This window comes from Microcaecilia unicolor, unplaced genomic scaffold (assembly GCF_901765095.1).
Source record: "Microcaecilia unicolor unplaced genomic scaffold, aMicUni1.1, whole genome shotgun sequence".
Classification (NCBI taxonomy): Eukaryota; Metazoa; Chordata; class Amphibia; order Gymnophiona; family Siphonopidae; genus Microcaecilia; species Microcaecilia unicolor.
Genome location: NW_021963210.1, coordinates 46897 through 67652, shown reverse-complemented (window position 1 = coordinate 67652; position 20756 = coordinate 46897). Strand labels below are relative to the sequence as shown.

The following is a 20756-nucleotide window of genomic DNA, read 5'->3' as shown; positions in this document are numbered from 1 at the left end:
TAGTGGACGTGCGTAAAAAATGAAATTGTCACCCGGGCAACGCGGTAGCCGGGCAGTAATTCAAAACTGACACGCGTAGGCGTCAATGCGGCTTAGTAAAAGGGCCCCTTAGCCAGGATTATTCCTGCTAGGGTGGCATGATCAAAGCTGAAATTATTGATACAATGGTTAGGTCTTCAATTTTCTAATTGGGCACAGAGACATCCCCCCCCCCCCCCCTGGATATGGATTTAACAAATGCCTTTTAGTTGCTAAAGGCGAGTTACGCTCGGGTACACTGGGGGCCCGACGTTAAAAACTCCAGCACCAGAGGCCAAGAGTGCACATCCCATAGTGCAAGAACAGCAGAGAAAACTAGTCCCCCAATGCCCAAAGCAAATGGGATTCAAATTTTGTACACGCTAATAAAATGAAAGCAAGCAGGAGGAACGTGACCGACAGCGCAAAAGAGCTGCGTTTACCACCAAACTCCTGTGCACGTGCGCCAGGCAAAACAGGAAGTGCAAGAGCAGCTCAGCGCCCTTCCTCTGTGCCATGAAATAGAAGCCCACTCCCCCAAATTTTTGCAGCTTAAATCCGCTCACACCAAAGTGCAAGAAACAGGCACTGATGCCCGTCCTCATCCCCGGCTTTGCTCGGACTTGCAGACATTTTTTTTTCTCACTAAAGGCCGCACGGGCTTCTCTCTCGTTACAAAAGAAGTAAAAAAATGGCACCTTTAATGTGAAAAATGCAGGAGAAATCCTCTCCTCAAAACCCGAATGCCACCTGGTGACGTGTTTTCGGTGTTAAGGCCAGCCTTGGTTTCTGCGCTGTCTTCTGAGCACTGGCGTGGATACATAATCACCTCGATTTGAATCCATTTCAATGCATTTAAATACAAGTTGAGCTCATCTTCAGCGCACAGCTTAGCACGCATGCTGGAGGGTTTTGTGCATAATGCGCACATTAACATGCGCAGTTCCGGCACTAATCGCTCCTAGCGCTGGCGTTAGGTTATGAGTATCTGGGCCTAGATATTTTCCCGTCTCCAGAGGACTCAGAATCTAAGTTGCGCTGTAGGTGCGCTAGAAGTTTGAGTCTGTACTAAAAATTAGCGCGCCAACTTCATATGGGTGTCTCTAGCATTAGCACGCGCTTTTAGTTCGTACTAAAAACACTAGAGCACCTTAGTAAACAGGGCCCTAAGTTTGTACCAGGGGTTTAGCCAGACCTTGGCAGGAGGGGGGGGGGTCCAGAGCCCAAGGTGAGAGGGCACATTTTAGCCCTCCCCCTGGCGCTGCTGACCACCCCCCCGCGCCGCTGCCCCTCCCCGCCACTTTCAACCCCCCCCACTTCCCTCCCGTCACCAGATACCTTTGCTGGTGAGGGTCCCCAACCCCCGTCAGCCGAAGTCCTCTTCAGCGCCGGTCTCCAGCGCATTCACTGATCTGTTTACTACTACTACTACTACTTAACATTTCTAGAGCGCTACTAGGGTTACGCAGCGCTGTAAAGTTTAACAAAGGAGGACAGTCCCTGCTCAAAGGAGCTCACAATCTAAAGGATGAAATGTCAAGTTGGGGGCAGTCTAGTAACATAACTATAAATTGTTTCTGTGAGTCTTCACTCCTGACGTCCTGCACTCTTTAGGATTCCGGAATCTTGCTATTCTTTGGGGTTCTACATGGAATCTTGTTACTCTTTAGGATTCCAGAATCTTGCTATTCTTTGGGGTTCTGCATGGAATGTTGACACAATTTGGGTTTCTGCCAGGCAGGGCCGTGCTAACCCGGTAAGCGAGGTAAGCATGGCAGGGGGGGCGCTTCCCTCTGGGGGGCGCCGCCGCACCATGCTCACCTCGCTCGCCCTCCCCCAACATCCCTTTTCTTTTTTTTTTCTTTTTAAATTTACCTCCGTGGCGGCGGTTCCGGCAGCGCAGCGTCAGGGAAGGAGACGGCGCTCCCGACGTCTCTAGCCTTCCCTTCGCTGTGTTCCGCCTTCTTCTGATATCAAGGATGACGTCAGAAGAAGGCGGAACACAGCGAAGGGAAGGCTAGATGTCGGGAGCACCGCCTCCTTCCCTGATGCTGCGCTGCCGGAACCGCCGCCACGGAGGTAAATTTAAAAAGAAAAAAAAAAGAAAAGGGATGTTGGGGGGAGAGAAGAGGGTGGGCAGTTGAACAATGGGAGCGGGAGGGCAGGGGAGAAACGACACAAAGGATGCGAAGGGGGGGGCATGGATGCCAAGGGGGGGGAGAAGAGGGCGGGCCAGGCTGGGACATGGGAGAGAGAGGAGCATGGATGCGAGGGGGGGTCATGGAAGGGAGAGAGGGGAATTGCTTGAAAAGGATGAATGGAGGGGGCAGGGGACAGAGGAGCATGGATGGGCATGGATTGGGAGGGCAGGGCTCAGGGAGAGAGGGGAATTGCTGGATAGGGATGAATGGAGGGGACAGATGGGCATGGATGGATATGGATTGGGAGAGCAGGGCTCAGGGAGAGAGGGGAATTGCTGGATAGGGATGAATGGAGGGGGCAGGGCTCAGGGAGAGAGGGGAATTGCTGGAAAAGGATGAATGGAGGGGGCAGGGGACAGAGGAGCATGGATGGGCATGGATTGGGAGGGCAGGGCTCAGGGAGAGAGGAGAAATTGCTGGACATAGAGGGGAGGGAAGAGAGATGAAGGAGATGAAATGAGGGGAAAGGAAGAGAGGAGAAAAACTGCACATGGATGAAGAAAATAGGCAGAAGCTGAGGACCAGAAATGAAGAAGAAAGGAGGAAAGGAAAGAAATAAATGGAAAGGAAGCCCTGGAAACGGAGTTAAGAGGACAGATAGCAGCAGAATCAGATACTGGGCCAGCATGATCAGAAAAAGAAAGTCACCAGACAACAAAGGTAGAAAAAAAATCATTTTATTTTCATTTTAGTGTTTGGAATATGTCCACTTTGAGAATTTACATCTGCTATCTTATTTTGCAATGTATAGCAATTTCTTTCTAAGAATATTGCTGACAATTCCTGTCAGTGTGGCAAGTGGTGAGCGATCATTTTCACGGGGGGGGGGGGGGGGGGGGGGGGGGGGGGGGGGGGGGGGGGCGCCGCCGCCAACTGATAGTCTGCGGGGGGGGCGCCAACTGATAGGCTGCAGGGGGGCGCCAGAGACCCTAGGCACGGCCCTGCTGCCAGGTACTTGTGACCTGGCCTGGCCACTGTTTGGAAAACAGGATACTGGGCTAGATGGACCATTGGTCTGACCCAGTATGGATACTCTTATGTGAGATATAAAATGCCTTTGATAGTCCCAGCAGGGGTTTGCTAATCCACTGGGAGGGAACTTACTTATCCACTCCTACTCCGAGATCATATTCTTGCACCCGACTCCATGTGCAACTTAAAAATTAGTCCTCTTATTTTCTAACTCCTGCTACTCCACTTACACCCCATGCTATTAAAATGTCTTACTGCATCTAGTATTGACATACTATGCCACAATATTTTTTCTGCTGAAATTTGCTATTGCCTATGTCCAAATTGTTCTTGCTGTACACTGTCTTGTGAATTTCCAAAGATGATAAATAAATCCTGATAAATAAATGTCGGTAAACTTTTAGATAAGGGTAACTTTACGCGCCCACTAATAAATTGTAACAGTTGTGTATTTAATTTGTGAGAATATTTTACGCACAGACTTACTCCTGTAACAGAGGGCAGAATGCATTCTGGGTAAGCCTACCATTCTGTCTGTATTTTCACTTTCGATCTGGAGGATTTAATACATGCACACAGGCTAAAGTATCTGCATTTAATACATATAAATCGATTTGGTTGTTGTACCACAGAAAGGCGGTATATCAAATCCATGACTCTTTTATGACCTTTCACGATGGCAAGACCAAACATTTTGATACACTACTGTATTTCTAAGTTTGTCCAGCAGATGGCAGCAAGGTGAAGAAAAGAAAAAAAATTTAGATTTGGGAAAGCAGGTGGCAGAGAGGAGGGCAGCAACCTCTTTTTCATTCTCACTTTTCTTTCCAGTTCTGACAGTCTGGCACCTTAGGAACTAGCACTAAAAATAATCCCAGCATACATTAAAGATACAGCAGCTACCCACAGAACAGGTGTAGCAGGAGAGGGGACTCGGTACAAAGCCTGAATGGGAGAGAAAAAGCTAAAAGCCAACATTTGAAACCCAGAAGAGTTCTGGAGAACATTCCGAGTTCTGGAAAGCTCACCTATGGGGCTGTGCATGCCCTACCCTGTGAAATCAGAACATAAATAAACCTCCTATGACATGGGATGGGGTCTCCCACACTCCTCCCAGGCACAGCTAGACCTCATCAGCCCTCAGTATATTAAAGATTGCTGATGCAGGATCTGCCATAAAAATGGTTCTCATACCCTGTAAATAATGCATCGAATGCGGTGTCCATTTCTGGGCTTCTATGCAGAGTCATTACACTAATCCATTTTCCACAGCGCTCCTGGGTTTTTTTTTCTTTCCATTCCCCTTACACTGCTTCTTTTTTTTTTTTTTTTTTTGCGCTCCCAGGAGATGAGTCACAGGAGCAGAGCTGCAAACACACACACACACACCCCACAGCCATGTACAAACCGAAAGGAAAGATGAAAAACCTAACTATCGGCATCCTCCGCTCCTCCCAGTGTTACTCCCCCCCCTCCCCATTTCTATTTCCTGGGAACTGGAAGTTGTCATCACAGCATCCTCAGCTACATTCCTGGTGCTGAATACCCCTTGAATAAGTGCAAGGAGCACTGGACCCTCCCCCCATGGTAGTCAGGATACCCCAAAACAATGGCAGTTTGACCCTCCAGCAGAACTCAGGATATGCTGAACCCATTACCATGTTTTTACGCATATGGGGGAGGGGAATTCTATATATGGCATCTAAAAAAAAATCCACACAGTGTACAAAAGAAAGAGAGAAAAAAAAGTTAAGGGGTAGCCCAAATGTCTGTCCGAACAGTAGGTTTATTTAAAAAATCAATTCCAAAAACATAGGTTTATACAAAAATTCAGTTCCAAAGACTCGACGCAGTCCTGCGTTTCAGTGCTAACCATGCCTGCTTCAGGAGTCAAACAAGGAGTGGAGGAGTGGCCTAGTGGTTAGAGCACCGGTCTTGCAATCCAGAGGTGGCCGGTTCAAATCCCACTGCTGCTCCTTGTGATCTTGGGCAAGTCACTTAATCCTCCATTGCCTCAGGTACAAACTTAGATTGTGAGCCCTCCTGGGACAGAGAAATATCCAGAGTACCTGAATGTAACTCACCTTGAGCTACTACTGAAAAAGGTCTGAGCAAAATCTAAATAAATAAAGGTATCTCAGCCACTGATGAAAAAAAAAAAAAAACCACAAATTGACTAGAGAATCCAAAGTACAACATCAAACTGGAACATAGTGAAAACTGATCAAACCGGCACTGAGCCAAATGCATGTCATCAGCGCAGGAAAACGTGTACAGCACTATTCTATAAACATTGCCTAAAATTAGGCATGGTCTATAGAATATCCCTAGTCCCCGTGACTAAAATTTAGGCATGGCCATTTGCACCAACTAAAACCTGGTGTAAAACGGCACGCGGATCGGGCATAATATATAACACTGCGTGTAAATTTTAGGAATGCCCATGACCCGCCTAAGCTCCTCCCAAGACCACGCCCCTGCTGAGATCTGTGCGGTAGAGTTTACACACACCACTTTATAGAATATGCTTAACAAGTGGTGTGCGTAAATTCTAATTAGTGCTGATAATTGCGCCAATGGGAAACTTAGGTTCTTACCATGATAATTTTCTTTCCTTTAGTCATAGCAGATGAAGCCATTATGTATGGGTTGTGTCCATCAACCAGCAGGGGGAGATAGAGAGCACTCAACTTTTCACAGTGCCTCATGGCCAGCTAGCTCCACTGCCTCTTCAGTATTTGAAGCTTCCAAAGCAGTATGGCAAACCGCAATGGGAATAACATGAACTTTCCTCACAGCGAACAATGGCCCCTTAACAAGGGCATGAACTCAAAAAAGGAGGGAATGAACTCATCCTCCTGGAGGGAATAAACTCGTCCTCCACTTTGTATAAACGGAGGGAATACTTGCATCCTCCTGGAGGGAATAAACTCATCCTCCCAAAACATGAACTGGAGAGAATGAACTCATCCTCCTATAACTAACAAGAATCCTGAAGACTGTTTTCCGACTCCCCAAGGAAGGAATATAACTTCAGGAAACAAGAACAGCACCTAAAATCAGAATCACTGCAATACAGACAATCATACAGGGAGGGCTCATGGCTTCATCTGCTATGACTAAAGGAAAGAAAATTATCATGGTAAGAACCTAATTTTCCCTCCCTTGTCATCAAGCAGATGAAGCCATTACATATGGGATGTAACAAAGCAATCCCTAAATAGGGTGGGAACAAGCCACACCACGCGCTAGCACCTGTGCTCCAAAACGCGCATCCCTCCTGGTAGCCACATCCAGCCTGTAATGTCGGGCGAAAGAGAGCTTAGAAGCCCATGTTGCAGCACTGCAAATCTCATGAAGAGATAGTAATCGTTTCCGCCCAGGAAGAGGAAATCGCTCTTATGGAATGTGCCTTAAAGGCTTCAGGCGGAGCCCGGCCAGACAGCAGATATGCTGAAAAGATAGCTTCTTTGAGCCAACGGGCAATAGTGGCTTTAGACGCTGAAGACCCTCTGCGAGGACCTGCAAACAGCACAAAAAGATGATCAGAGGTCCTGAAAGAATTTGTAATTCGCAGATACTGCCCAAATGAACCTGGAAACTCCTCCTCAACAAAGGAGGGAAGAAAAACAGGCTGGTTTAGGTGAAACGCTGAAACCACCTTAGGCATGAAGGAAGGCATGGTCCGAACCGTGACCCCTGACTCTGAGAATTGCAGAAAAGGGTCTCTACAGGACAGCGCCTGGAGCTCTGACACCCGTCTCGCCGAGGTAATGGCCACTAAAAAGACGGCCTTCAGTGTCAAATCTTTCTCTGAAGCACACCGAAGCAGTTCAAAGGGAGCCCCCTGAAGGGCCTTCAATACTAACCCCAGGTTCCAAGCTGCACAAGGTGCCTGCAAGGGAGGACGGAGCCGAAGCACCCCTCTAAGAAACCGTGCCACATCTGGATGAGCAGCTAAGGACACGCCTTCAACCTTGCCACGCAGGGAGGCCAATGCTGCCACTTGAACCTACAGGGAATTATAGGCCAAGCATTTGTGTACACCATCCTGCAAAAAGTCCAGAATCGGCGAGACCAGAGCCCGCAATGGAGAAAGCGCTCTTGAAACACACCAGACTTCAAACTGGCGCCAAATCCTGGCATAAGCCACAGAAGTGGAGCGCTCACGGGCCTGCAGGAGAGTGGAAATTCCACTATTTGAGTAGCCTTTATCTCTCAATTGCGCCCTCTCAATCGCCATGCCATAAGACCAAAGCGGCAGGCGTCCTCCATGGCCACCGGACCCTGTGACAACAGGTGCGGAACCAGAGGTAATGGAAAGGGAGCCTCCAACAGCTTCTGTCGGAGGTCCGCATACCAAGGCCTCCTGAGCCAATCCGGGGTGATGAGCACCACTTCTCCTGGATGCAGCCGAATCCGCAGGAGCACTCGCCCTATCAAGGGCCATGAAGCACGGGACTTTGGCATTGGAACTGGTCGCCATAAGATCCATCACTGGCTTGCCCCATTTGGCACATATTTGCAGGAATACATCGTCTGCTAGTTCCCACTCCGCTGGATCGATCTGATGCCTGCTTAGATAGTCGGCTTGCACGTTGCTCTGAACTGCAATGTGAGCTGCTGACAGGGACTGTAGATGCAGCTCGGCCCAGTGGCAAATTTGTTCGGCCTGCGCGGCTAGAGCTGTGCACTGAGTGCCGCCTTGTCGATTTATGTAGGCCACTGCTGTCGTGTTGTCCAACATCACTCGGTCAGCCAATCCTTCCAGGGTCACTTGAAAGGCCAGAAGAGCCAGAAACACCGCTTTCAACTCCAGGCGGTTGATAGACCACTCCGACTCGTCGGGCGTCCACAGACCCTGGGCATGCTTCCCCTGGCAATGTGCGCCCCAGCCCTTCAGGCTGGCATCTGTCACCACTAGGCACCAATCGGGGAGCGCCAGCGGCATTCCCCGCCGCAACATGCTGTCCGAGAGCCACCACTCCATACTGAGGCGGGCCACAGGGAGCCAAGAAAGTCTGCACTGATAATCCTGAGATACTGGAGACCATCGTTGAAGTAGAGAATACTGTAGAGGTCTCAGGTGCGCTCTCGCCCATGGCACCACTTCCAAGGTGGCCGTCATCGATCCCAACAGCTGGACAATGTCCCAAGCTCGCGGGCGGGGCATGCTCGGGAGCAGACGGACCTGATTCTGAAGCTTGCACCGCCTTTGCTCGGGAAGAAACACATAGCCCGAGGCTGTGTCAAACCTGGCCCCCAAATATTCTAGAGATTGTGAGGGGGTCAGGTATCTTTTGGCCATATTGACGACCCAGCCCAGAGATTTGTATAATTATGGTACAGCCAGAGACCCCCCCACTGGAATGGTGGCGGGCCCAGTCATAGAGCTCAGGCTATTACAGACCTTGGCTGAGTCAGAAATCTGATGGCTGACATAACTGGGAGCTTACTGGATAAGTATGGCCTAGTTGTTAGCACAGATAGAGGCCTGATGGTAAAGTCAAGTGTAGTTGTCAGGCTTAGGAAAAGGCCTGAATGACTTAAATTGAAAAGTTAGGTCAAGGAAAAAGATGAAACAAAATGGAAGATTAGAGAATTAAAATGGAAACTATCAGTTATAAAGTGGACTTTTCTCTAATCTAAGTTAGAAAAACAAGTTGAGGAATGAATGTGTCATGCCAGGTACAAGGAAATGATTAAGAAAAAGGGGTGTCAACTTTGCAATTGGGCAAGATTGTGGTCAGCTAGCTTAGGATAAACAACTTAACATGGTAGCTTATAGGCCCCATTACTTAGAATGGAGATAGGAGAGTATATAAGGTGGGTAGATTTTGGGCGTGCCAGAAGACCTTTCGACTTGCTACACGAAGTGCTGTCCGACTGGACACCCATCTGCTTGTATTCCTGATCCTGCTGTATTGTTGTGGTAAGCTATAATAAAGGTAATTATCCTTATAGCCTCTCCTCTCACTCCTTTCTATAGAATGTCTAGAGAATTAAATAAACTTCTGGTTAAAATGCTTGGTAAGAATACACATATGTTAGTGGACATTAGAAATGAGTCAGATACGCGCTGGCACTCTATAGATGGCATCCTCGTGAGGAACCTCTCCGGTGTATGGCTAGTTTGCCAACACACTACAGAGGGTCTTTGTGGGTCTAACAAACCCTAATTAAAAACAGACTGAAACCACTCTGGATGTAGCTAGATGACTCTCTTTTTCTGAGTCTGCTCTGATGAGCCAGTCATCTAGGTACGGGTGAACCCGGATACCCTCTCGCCTGAGAAAGGCAGCTACTACCACCATTACCTTGGAGAAGGTTCGGGGAGCTGTGGCGAGGCCAAAAGGCAAGGCCCGAAACTGGAAATGTTTTCCCAACACCGCAAACCGCAGAAACTTCTGGTGCGGGGGCCAAATTGGTATGTGCAAGTAAGCTTCTTTCAGGTCCAGAGACGTGAGAAACTCTCCTGGCTGTACTGCCGCAATGACGGAGCGCAGGGTTTCCATGTGAAAATGCCGCACTCTTAAGGACTTGTTTAGCTCTTTTAAGTCCAGGATCGGGCGAAAAGACCCGCCTTTTCGTGGCACCACAAAGTAAATGGAGTAGTGGCCTAGACCTTGTTCAGCAGGAGGCACCGGGGTCACAGCCCCTATCTGGCACAGACTGTGCAGAGTCTCCTCTACCGCCGCCTGTTTGGCGGCAGAACCGCATCGGGACTCCACAAACACGTCTCTCACTGGGGCGTCGAATTCTATTCGGTATTCGTCTCTGATCAGGTCCAAGACCCACTGATCTGCAGAGATTTTGGCCCACTCCTTGAAAAAGAGGGAAAGTCTTCCTCCGATGACAGGAAACGAGGAGGGGGCCGGCGCACCATCATTGAGAGGGTCGCCCCTGAACCGGCATGCTGCGGAAAGTTTGTCCGAACAAAAGGAGTTTCTCTGCTGAAAGCGGGCACGCGAAGTGAACCCAGCAGCACGCCCCGGGCGGTACCTTCTAGCTTCATGGAAGCGAGGTCTGTAAGAGGAGTGGACCGCCTGACCCTTAGAGGAAGGCTTCGGCCTATCTTCGGGCAAGCGCTGAGGTTTGGAATCCCCCAGGCCTTTAACAATGTTTTCCAGCTCCTCACCAAACAGGAGAAGGCCTTGAAAGGGCAACTTCACCAACCTTTGCTTAGAGGCCATGTCTGCCGCCCAATGTCGTAGCCAAAGAGTGCGGCGAGCCACCACTGCTACTGCCATTTGCTTAGCCGAAGCTTTGACCATATCATAAAGGGCGTCAGCCAAAAAGGACAAGGCCGACTCCATCCGCGGAGCCACTTCAGATAAGGTCTCCGCTCCATCACCGGGCTGTTCCACTGCCTGCTGTAACCAAGCCAGGCAGGCTCTAGCAGCATAACAACTGCATGCAGACGCCCGAACAGTGAGACCTGCCAAATCAAAGGACCGCTTCAGAGCTGAATCAAGCCTGCGGTCTTGAATATCCTTCAGGGCAACACCTCCTTCAACAGGGAGGGCAGTTCTCTTTGTCAGAGCCGTGACCAGGGCATCCACTTTAGGCATTGCAAAGCGAGCCAAATGTTCCTCACTCAGAGGGTATAATTGCCCCATAGCCCTGGCAACCTTCAAAGGTCCCTCGGGGTCAGCCCATTGAGATGGAGTCATGCAAAGGAAAGGCTCGAGCAGGCTTTCTGGTACTAGCCATCCTTGGATTAACAGAGGAGGCTGTGCCACTCCCAGGATCTTCAATCGAGAGGGCTTGTAAGGCATCTGAAATAAGCGCTGGCAGCTCCTCGCGGTGGAAAATCCTCACCGCAGACAGATCATCAAGCTCCTGTGGCAATTCTGCACCCGACTCTGGCTCCTCAGCCCAAGAAGTTCTGCCAGACCCCTCAGAATCCTCATAGCCCGACCACGGGGGGGGAAAAAGGGGGGTGCGCCACACTCAGAAGGGGAATTAACCCTTCTGCGTTTATCAGGAGGATAAGAAACAGGCAAAGCCAACTCCAAAAGGCCAGGATCCACCGGGGGGGGGGGGGGGGGGGGGGGGGCGGGGGGCAGGCAGAGGGTCCGAAAATCCCTGTGGAAGAGCTCTTTTAAGCATGTATGCCCTATGCAGCATTAAAACAAAATCAGGGGAGAAAACCACTCCCTGACCGCCCAGATCCTGCCCAGGGCTATCAGCTCTATTATTAGCCTCACTCAAAGGACCCCCCCCCCCCCCGATTCAGGGCTCTCCGTCGCAACGGAGGTCGCGCCATGTGGAAAATCCAAAATGGCGTCCGCTGCCAGCTCACAGCGTGAAAGATCGCCGCTCGCCATGCTCGGACCGGCTCTACCGTCTGTAAAGCACGAATTACAGAGCCCCGCTGCTGATTTGCGCTTGCCACATTTAGAACAGCGCTTTACAGTCTCTGCAGCCATCACCGAAAACGGCGGTAAAGTTCAAAAATGGCGGTTCGCGCAAAAAACGTCCCGATCACGGGCCCACCCCGGAGGAGTCAGAAAACACTCTTACCTCACTAGACCGAGTATCACAGCTCCGGTCCTGCAGAAGAATCTCAAGAAAAAAACCTCTTTTCCAAGATCGCTGCACTAAAGCGCTTTTTTTTGTTTGTTTTTAAACGCTGTGAGGAAAGCAGAGGCAAAAGAGGTAAATAACAACACTCCGGAGGCTCAGATAAGTGGGAAAGGCGAACCAATGTGCCTGCATCCACTGAGTGGGAAAGGACAGGGAAAAGCAAGCTAATATGTCCACATCCACGGGGGCATGGGTAGGGCAGGGAAGGGGCTAACCTATGTGCCTTCAAAGTGAAGCTGCTATAGCCTCTAACACCCCGGCTAACAACTGGCAAGCCAGGAGCCACCCCCAGGCAGATTTTTGATGGAGCTCGAAGAAGCTGCAGCCACCCTGCTTGGGGAGATATAAATACTGAAGAGGCAATGGAGCTGGCTGGCCATGAGGCACTGTGAAAAGTTGAGTGCTCTCTATCTCCCCCTGCTGATTGATGGACACAACCCATACGTAATGGCTTCATCTGCTTGATGACAAGGAATGGCTTGTTAATCAATTGTTACGCCTGCAATTTGGTCAGTAGTTACAATCAAAGTGGTTTACATATTATATACAGGTAATCTTATTTTGCACCTGGGGCAATGGAGGGCTAAAGGGTTATTTTACCAAGCTGTAAGAAAAAGAGCCCTGCGCTAGCGGCAGGGGCCATTTTTCCCATTCGCCAGGGCCCTTAAGCCCCCAGACACGCATGGCCATGCGGTAAGAGAACTTCCTACAGTTGGCAACGAATATTCTTTATTGATAAGACATCAACTGCAATTTAACACAGCCTAAACTTTGGGGTGAAATGCCACTCTGCAGTATACCAATAATAGGTTAAAAATAGCAGATCTATGCTGGGATTCCGAGCAGGACTCCCACGCAGCCATCTCCTCTCCAAATCATTAGTGAAGTAAATCTGGATTCCATCTTACCCTGAAGGCATCTGCCACCATCTCTGCTCCTCTGTGATTGGTCCACTTTGAGATGCCAACGAAAAACTCACGGCCTGCAGAAGACAGGGAGGCAAGCAGTGGAAAGATTTTAAAGCAGTTTAGTTTACTGTATTCCACCGAATAGCATATTCAACTATAGCCAACTAAGAGCCCTGTTTACTAAGCCGCACTAATGTTTTTAGCACGTGCTAAACACTAGACGCCCCAATATATTCCTATCGGTGTCTTTAGCATTTCGAAAGCGCTAAAAATGATAGCGCGCCCTTAGCGCTGCTTAGTAAACAGGGTCCTAAATGTCTTTAAATAATTTTAGTCCACAGCAGTCACGATTCCCCATAATGCTCAAAGATAGGACCATGTCTCTCCTCTTTTAAAGGAGGGACATTGGCTCCCAGTTCAACCCATATCAAGCACATGGTTAGCTAAGCAGCAGGGTGATTTATATCCCCAATTGTTCCCTTTGCTCCCCACAATCTGCTTTACGCCCTCTCTGCCCCGTATACAACTGGACATAACTAGTAATACAGCCGTCAACTATAAGAACGTAAGAGTAGCCATATACTGGGTCAGATCAATGGTCCATCTAGCACAGTATGGGAAAATTAGGTTCTTACCTTGGTAATTTTCTTTCCTTTAGTCATAGCAGATGAAGCCATTACGTATGGATTGTGTCCATCAACCAGCAGGGGGAGATAGAGAGCACTCAACTTTTCACAGTGCCTCATGGCCAGCTAGCTCCACTGCCTCTTCAGTATTTGAAGCTTCCAATGCAGTATGGCAAACCGCAATGGGAATAACATGAGCTTTCCTCACAGCGAACGATGGCCCCATAACAAGGGCATGAACTCAAAAGGAGGGAATGAACACATCCTCCTGGAGGGAATAAACTCGTCCTCCACTTTGTATAAACGGAGGGAATACTTGCATCCTCCTGGAGGGAATAAACTCATCCTCCAAAACATAAACTGGAGGGAATGGACTCATCCTCCTATAAGTGAACATGAATCCTGAAGACTGTTTTCCAACTTTCTCCCAAGGAAGGAACTTCAGGAAACAAGAACAGAACCTGAAACAGATTCACAGCATACAGACAATCATACAGGAGGGCTCATGGCTTCATCTGCTATGACTAAAGGAAAGAAAATTACCAAGGTAAGAACCTAATTTTCCCTTCCTTGTCATCAAGCAGATGAAGCCATTACATATGGGATGTAACAAAGCAATCCCTATATAGGGTGGGAACAGGTCACACCAGGCGCTAGCACTTGTGCTCCAAAACGCACATCCCTCCTAGCAGCCACCTCCAGCCTGTAATGTCAGACAAAAGAGAGCTTAGAAGCCCATGTTACTGCACTGCATATCTCTTGAAGAGAGAGTGCTCCAGTTTCAGCCCAAGAGGAAGAAATCGCTCTGGTAGAATGCGCCTTAAAGGCTACAGGCGGAGACCGGCCGGCAAGCAGATAAGCTGAAAAGATAGTTTCTTTGAGCCAGCGGGCAATAGTGGCTTTATATGCTGGAGACCCTCTGCGAGGACCTGATAGCAAAACAAACAGATGATCATAGATCCTGAAAGAGATAGTAACTCGCAGATACTGCAGCAGAGTCCTGCGCACATCCAACAGGTGCAACTGCCCAAAAGATTCTGGAAACTCCTCCTTATCAAAGGAGGGCAAGAAAATAGGCTGGTTTAGGTGAAACGCTGAAACCACCTTAGGCATGAAGGAAGGCAGGGTCCGAAACGTGACCCTGAACTCTGAGAATTGCAGAAATGGGTCACTACAGGACAGCGCCTGGAGCTCTGACACCCGTCTCTCCGAAGTAATGGCCACAAGAAAAACGGCCTTTAGAGTCAAATCTTTCTCCAATGCTCGCCGAAGCGGCTCAAAAGGAGAAGCCTGCAGGGCCTTCAAAACTAGCCCCAGGTTCCAAGCTGGACAGCGTGCTCGCACGGAAGGCCGGAGCCGAAGCACCCCACTAAGAAACCGTGCCACATCTGGATGAGTAGCTAAAGACACGCCTTCAACCTTACCACGAAGGGAGGCCAACGCTGCCACTTGCACCCACAGGGAATTATAGGCCAAGCCTTTTTGTACACCATCCTGCAAAAAGTCCAGAATCGGCGAGACAGGAGCCCGCATGGGTGTGATCGCTTTTGAAGCACACCAAGACTCAAACTGGCGCCAAATCCTGGCATAAGCCACAGAATTGGAACGCTTGCGGGCCTGCAGGAGAGTGGAAATGACTGTGTTTGAATAGCCTTTGTCCCTCAATTGCGCCCTCTCAATCGCCATGCCATAAGACCAAAGCGGCAGGCGTCCTCCATGGCTACCGGGCCCTGTGAAAACAGGTTCGGTACCAGAGGTAAAGGAAGGGGAGCCTCCACTAGCATCTGACGGAGATCCGCATACCAAGGCCTCCTGGGCCAATCCGGGGTGATGAGGACCACTTCTCCTGGGTGCAGCCGAATCCGCAGGAGCACACGCCCTATCAAGGGCCATGGAGAGAACACATATAGTAGGCCCGGAGGCCAGGGCTGAGTCAAGGCATCCAACCTTGCCGAGCGAGGATCTCTCCGTCTGCTGAAGAAGCACGGGACTTTGGCATTTGAACTTGTCGCCATAAGATCCATCACGGGCTTGCCCCATTTGGCACATATCTGCAGGAATACTTCGTCTGCTAGTTCCCATTCTGCTGGATCGATCTGATGCCTGCTTAGATAATCGGCTTGCACGTTGCTCTGACCTGCAATGTGAGCTGCCGACAGAAACTGAAGATGCAGCTCGGCCCAGTGGCAAATCTGTTCGGCCTGCGCGGCCAGTGCTCTGCACTGAGTGCCGCCTTGTCGATTTATGTAGGCCACTGCTGTCGTGTTGTACGACATTACTCTGACAGCCAATCCTTCCAGGGTCACTTGAAAGGCCAGAAGCGCCTGAAACACTGCTTTCCGCCAAAAACGCCCTGATCGCAGGCCCACCCCGGAGGAGTTACAAAACACTCTTACCTCACCGGACCGAGTATCACAGCTCCGGTCCTATAGAAGAATCAAACGAAAACCTCTGTTCCATTTTTTTTTTTAACGCTGTGAGGAAAGCAGAGGTAATAAGAACTCCGGAGGCTCAGATGAGTGGGAAAGGCAGGGAAAGGTGAACCAATGTGCCTGCATCCACTGAGTGGGAAAGGACAGGGAAAAGCAAGCTAATATGTCCACATCCACGGGGGCATGGGTAAGGCAGGGAAAGGGCTAACCTATGTGCCTTCAAAGTGAAGCTGCTATAGCCTCTAACAGCCCGGCTAACAACTGGCAAGCCAGGAGCCACCCCCAGGCAGATTTTTGATGGAGCTCGAAGAAGCTGCAGCCACCCTGCTTGGGGAGATAGAAAATACTGAAGAGGCAGTGGACAGGGTTGCCAGGTGGAAAATTTTTTTCCCACCCAAACCAGCCTAAATCTAGCCCAAAACCCGCCCAAACTCAAACCCCGCCCCTGACACCCCCCACCCCGCGTCATCACCCCCGCCCCCGCAGTCATCAACCCCACCCCCGCCGTCATCGGCCCCGCCTTCCCCGTCATCAGCCCCGCCCAGAAGTCACTAACCCCGCCCCCCGCGGCCGAAAAAAACGCCTAAAAAACCGCCCAAAAGACAAAAAAGAAGCCCAAAAAACCGCAACCCACCGCGGGCAAAAATTTCCACGGAAAACTGCCCAATTGGGTGGTAAAACCGCCCACCTGGCAACACTGGCAGTGGAGCTAGCTGGCCATGAGGCACTGTGAAAAGTTGAGTGCTCTCTATCTCCCCCTGCTGGTTGATGGATACAACCCATACGTAATGGCTTCATCTGCTTGATGACAAGGAAAAAGAGGATAGCAAGAACAGATAAGATTGTTTGGTGATCAGTACGGACTATGGTGTTATAGTGTCGCGGAGTTCAGGTATTTAAGCTACTCATCCATTTTTTAGCCCGTCTTGAGATTTCCTCCTCTACTTCCTCTGATCATTCCTTCCCGCCCTTTTTACCTATTCCTCTCCTACAGTTTTTCCACGATTTTTTTTATAGTAAACTGCCCTGATGTGCTGTGCATGACTGGTGGTATATCAAGAACAAAAGCAGTCTCAGGGCCCCGTTTATTAAGACGCGCTAGTGTTTTTAGCACGCGCCTAAAATTAGCATGCTAAACACTATAGATGCCTATATATTTCTGTGTGTGTCTTTAGAACGCAGTAAAAACGCTAGCGCGCCCTGAGCGCTGCTTAGTAAACAGGGCTCTCAGTTTGCAATGGTGCTTAAAATCCAGGCAATGACATTTGAAACCACTTGTAAGTCTCTAAGTATCAGACTATACACACTGGTCGTCATCCAAACAAACAACACGAGAGACAAAACTGCAAGTGTTAAGTCATTGTGGCTGGGGTGCAGAGTACAGCAATGTACTTCTAAGTAGCACTGAAGCTCCTGGGGAGAAGCTGTAGAAGGGTAATAACACCATATACAGTAGCTAGCTATGTCTGAAGGCTGCTTTGGGAGAAATTAGGAACCAGAACACAGCTTTTGCTTTCTAATCTATTGCTGCTCTGCAGGAGCTTAGCACAAAAGATGAGACTTGTTTTATTTATGCAAACTTTCAATAGGTGGGAACCTATAGAAATGTAAGCTGCTTCTTCCCACCCAAATGCAGTTACACATACCAGTGAAAAACACATCACTCCCATCCAGCGTGGCCTCCTCATCTGTGACCTCTGTCACTCGCAGCCGAAGTTCCTCCAGGACACTCCTCACCCCGTCGATCTATCACAGGAGAGGACAAAGCAAGATTACTGGGCATAGCAGCAGCCTATTTATACAATTTATAACCCACTTATCAAGAAACCATAATCAAGGTGGCTTAACATACTGTATTGATGGCAGATGGTCCATCCAGTCTGCCCAACAATCACATTCATTATCAATTTATGATTAAACCAACAATATTATTAACATTTTACTTGCTAAATTCAACACAACCATGTATCTGCTCTCTACCGGATTTGGCAAACGCTGTTACAGTACTGTGTAAGCCACATTGAGCCTGCAAATAGGTGGGAAAATGTGGGATACAAATGCAACAAATAAATAAATAAAAACTTAGCCTTCCCCTCTCCCACTGAGATACACACAGTGCATTTTTTTTTCTAGCAAAAAAGGTGCCGGTACTCAAATACTAGGCCACCCTTCAGGGGTGGGGTAATCACTGATGGACCCACCCCACAACGGTCAGGCCCCCTGCAACTAGTCACAGAATCTATGACAAGGCAGAACTGGTGTTCAGAGCTTGAGTTCTTTTATTAAAACTTGGGGTTCATAGGTCAATTTTAGCAGACAATGGAAAAGGTGCTGGTACTCAGTACCCCCAAGTAGCCCCTCAAAAAAAAAAGCCCTGAATACACAGCACCCACACTCTTAGAATATGATATGAATGTGGTATAAAATATACATTGACCCCAATCGGTCTTTTTGCCATATTTGGAAAACAGACTGTAGAAGTTTGTCCAACATTGGCTTCGCTCCCCAATTACCAAGGTTTGCCATCCAAGCCCACTCCAGCCCATCCAGATCTGTCTTTCTGTAGAAGTCAGCCCAGCACTGGCCTTACTTCCCAACTACCTCTCATGTCCATCAAGACACAGCTATGAGGTCATTTAAAATTACAATACCATCCTCTTTCTATTTAGGGATCCTCTGAATCTCTCTCACATTTTTGGATCCTGTCACTGTTTGTCTCCACCTCTTCCCCTGGGAGGATATTCCAGGCATCCACCACCCTCTCCACAGAAAAGTATTTTCTGATCTTACTCCTAAGTCTACCATCCTGCAACTTCAATTCATGTCCTCTGGCATTTGCAGAAAAAAAAAAAAACCCCAATGGAATAAATACCAACAAAACCACCCACCAGGCCAGCCTGTGCCCTAAAATTAGTCATTCAACCAAACCCATTCAAGTACTAAAGGCTTCAGTAAACAGAAAGCACTTCAGACCTTTCTAAAGTCTTAAACAAGACAACTCTGGTTCATAAAATTATCTACGGCGAAGCCCTGGGATACATGACAGACCTCATAGACCTACCAACCAGAAACACAACAGGATCAACACGAACATGCCTAAATCTCCACTACCCAAGCTGCAAAGGACTCAAATACAAATCAACCTACGCATCCAGCTTTTCCTACGTAAGCACACAACTATGGAACGTATTACCAAAAGCCGTGAAAACAACGTATGACCACCTAAACTTCCGGAAATCACTAAAAACTAACCTGTTCAAAAAGGCATACCCTACCGACCCAACTTAAATGCCTGAACCCTGCAACACAACGAAACCAAAGCTCGTAATGGGCATATAATAACTTTTCCTCTCTATGATTCCCTAATGTGTCTGTACACACAAACCTTATTCTACCACAACATTACTATATTTGTTCATACCAGAATTGGTCAACGCCTTTATGGTACTATGTAAGCCACATTGAGCCTGCAAATAGGTGGGAAAATGTGGGATACAAATATAAATAAACTCCTTCCACAGCAAAACAGGCAATGAATTCCACATACGCATCTGTGTTGTGGCCAATCCCAGCTGCGAGTCTGGCGTGGCCTAATGGTTAGTGCAGTGGGATCTGGACCTGGGGAACCAGGTATGATTCCCACTGCTGCCTAACGGTCAGCAGTGGGTTGAGATCCTCGGGAGCCGGGTTCGATCCCCTCTACAGTTCGGTGTGACCCTGGGCAAGTCACTTAGCCCTCCATTGCCCCAGGTACAATATACTTAGATTGTAAGCCCATCCGGGACAGTGTAAGTACCTGAATAGTTATATATGTAAACTGCCTTGATTTGTGCTTCAATAGAAAGTGGTATATCAAAAATTAATAGACTTAGACTTAGTCTGGAATCACTAGCAAAACTAGTCTCAGCTTAACCCTAAATCACCTTAAAGAAAAATTGATGCAACACTTAACAAAACAAGCAAAAGTCCTAACAAATTTACGCATCTCAGAAAAACCTCACTGTGGGGTTCTCCACCATCTGAAGAGGATACAAAGTGGTCCCGGGCACAATAATCCAAGCCTCCAAACACCGGTGTCTGGAGCACAGTCAAAAAAGTCGGTAGGTGGTATATTTCTCTACCACCACAAATCACTGAGGCTTATAAAATCTGAGCCAACCACAGGGGCTGAATTCAACCTCCTCAAGTCATACACCACAAACGCCGGGATCCTAAATTTCCTCAATTATCACTTCTGTACCTACTCCAGGGTGCGGAATACAACCATCCCATAAAAGCTTGGTCTTAGCATAATTCAACACCATCCAATACTTTCTACCTGTACCAGGATTTGTAAACACAATCCACTAAAAAGTTTAGCAAAGGCTGCGGATAAGAGATTGAACACAGCAGATACAGAGGAACCCCAGAAACTAAGGGGTCCTTTTACTAAGCCGCTTAGGCGCCTAAGCACACCCAACGTGTGCCAATTCGGAACTACCGTGTGGCCCGGCTGGTAATTTCATTTTTTACGTGAACCGGAAAATTTCTGGCACGCGGCGCTAACCGGGCGGTAATCGGCATTGAACGCACGCTGATGATTACCGCCCGGTTAATGTGCAAGACCTTACCGCTAAGTCAATGGATGGCGGGTAAGGTCTCAGGCCCAAAATGGACTTACGCCAATTTTCATTTCGCCGCAGGTCCATTTTCGGCTACAAAAAAAAAAAAAGGCCTTTTTTTGCAGGTGCGCTGAAAAATGAACCTGTGCGCATCCAATACACGCGTCTACACCAGCGAAGTCACTTTTTGCCGCACCTTAGTAAAAGACCCTTTAATGACTTCCACACTACAGATCACATGGGTATGAACAAGCAAAAGAAAAACACACACACACACACAAAAACCAACAATTCCATACCATCTTGGAAATGCACAGCCCCTTCACAGCAGTTGCAGTAACAACTAAAGCATGAAATGTAGCAGTCTTGCTGAACCAAATCAAAGCTGTTCTGGTGGTATTACCAGGGC

General features: G+C 48.6%; 1 protein-coding gene across 1 annotated transcript in view; it reads right to left on the bottom strand.

Annotated features, from left to right (window-relative positions):
• The window catches only part of LOC115459078 (N(G),N(G)-dimethylarginine dimethylaminohydrolase 2-like), a 55468-nt gene that overhangs the window by 8808 nt on the left and 25904 nt on the right, over positions 1–20756 (bottom strand). Inside the window, exons 3-4 of the mRNA XM_030188942.1 lie at positions 17393–17492; positions 12689–12762 (exon numbers count right to left, since the gene is read on the bottom strand). Of these exons, the coding sequence (XP_030044802.1) occupies positions 12689–12762; positions 17393–17492 (174 nt within the window). The remainder of the gene's footprint in view (positions 1–12688; positions 12763–17392; positions 17493–20756) is intronic.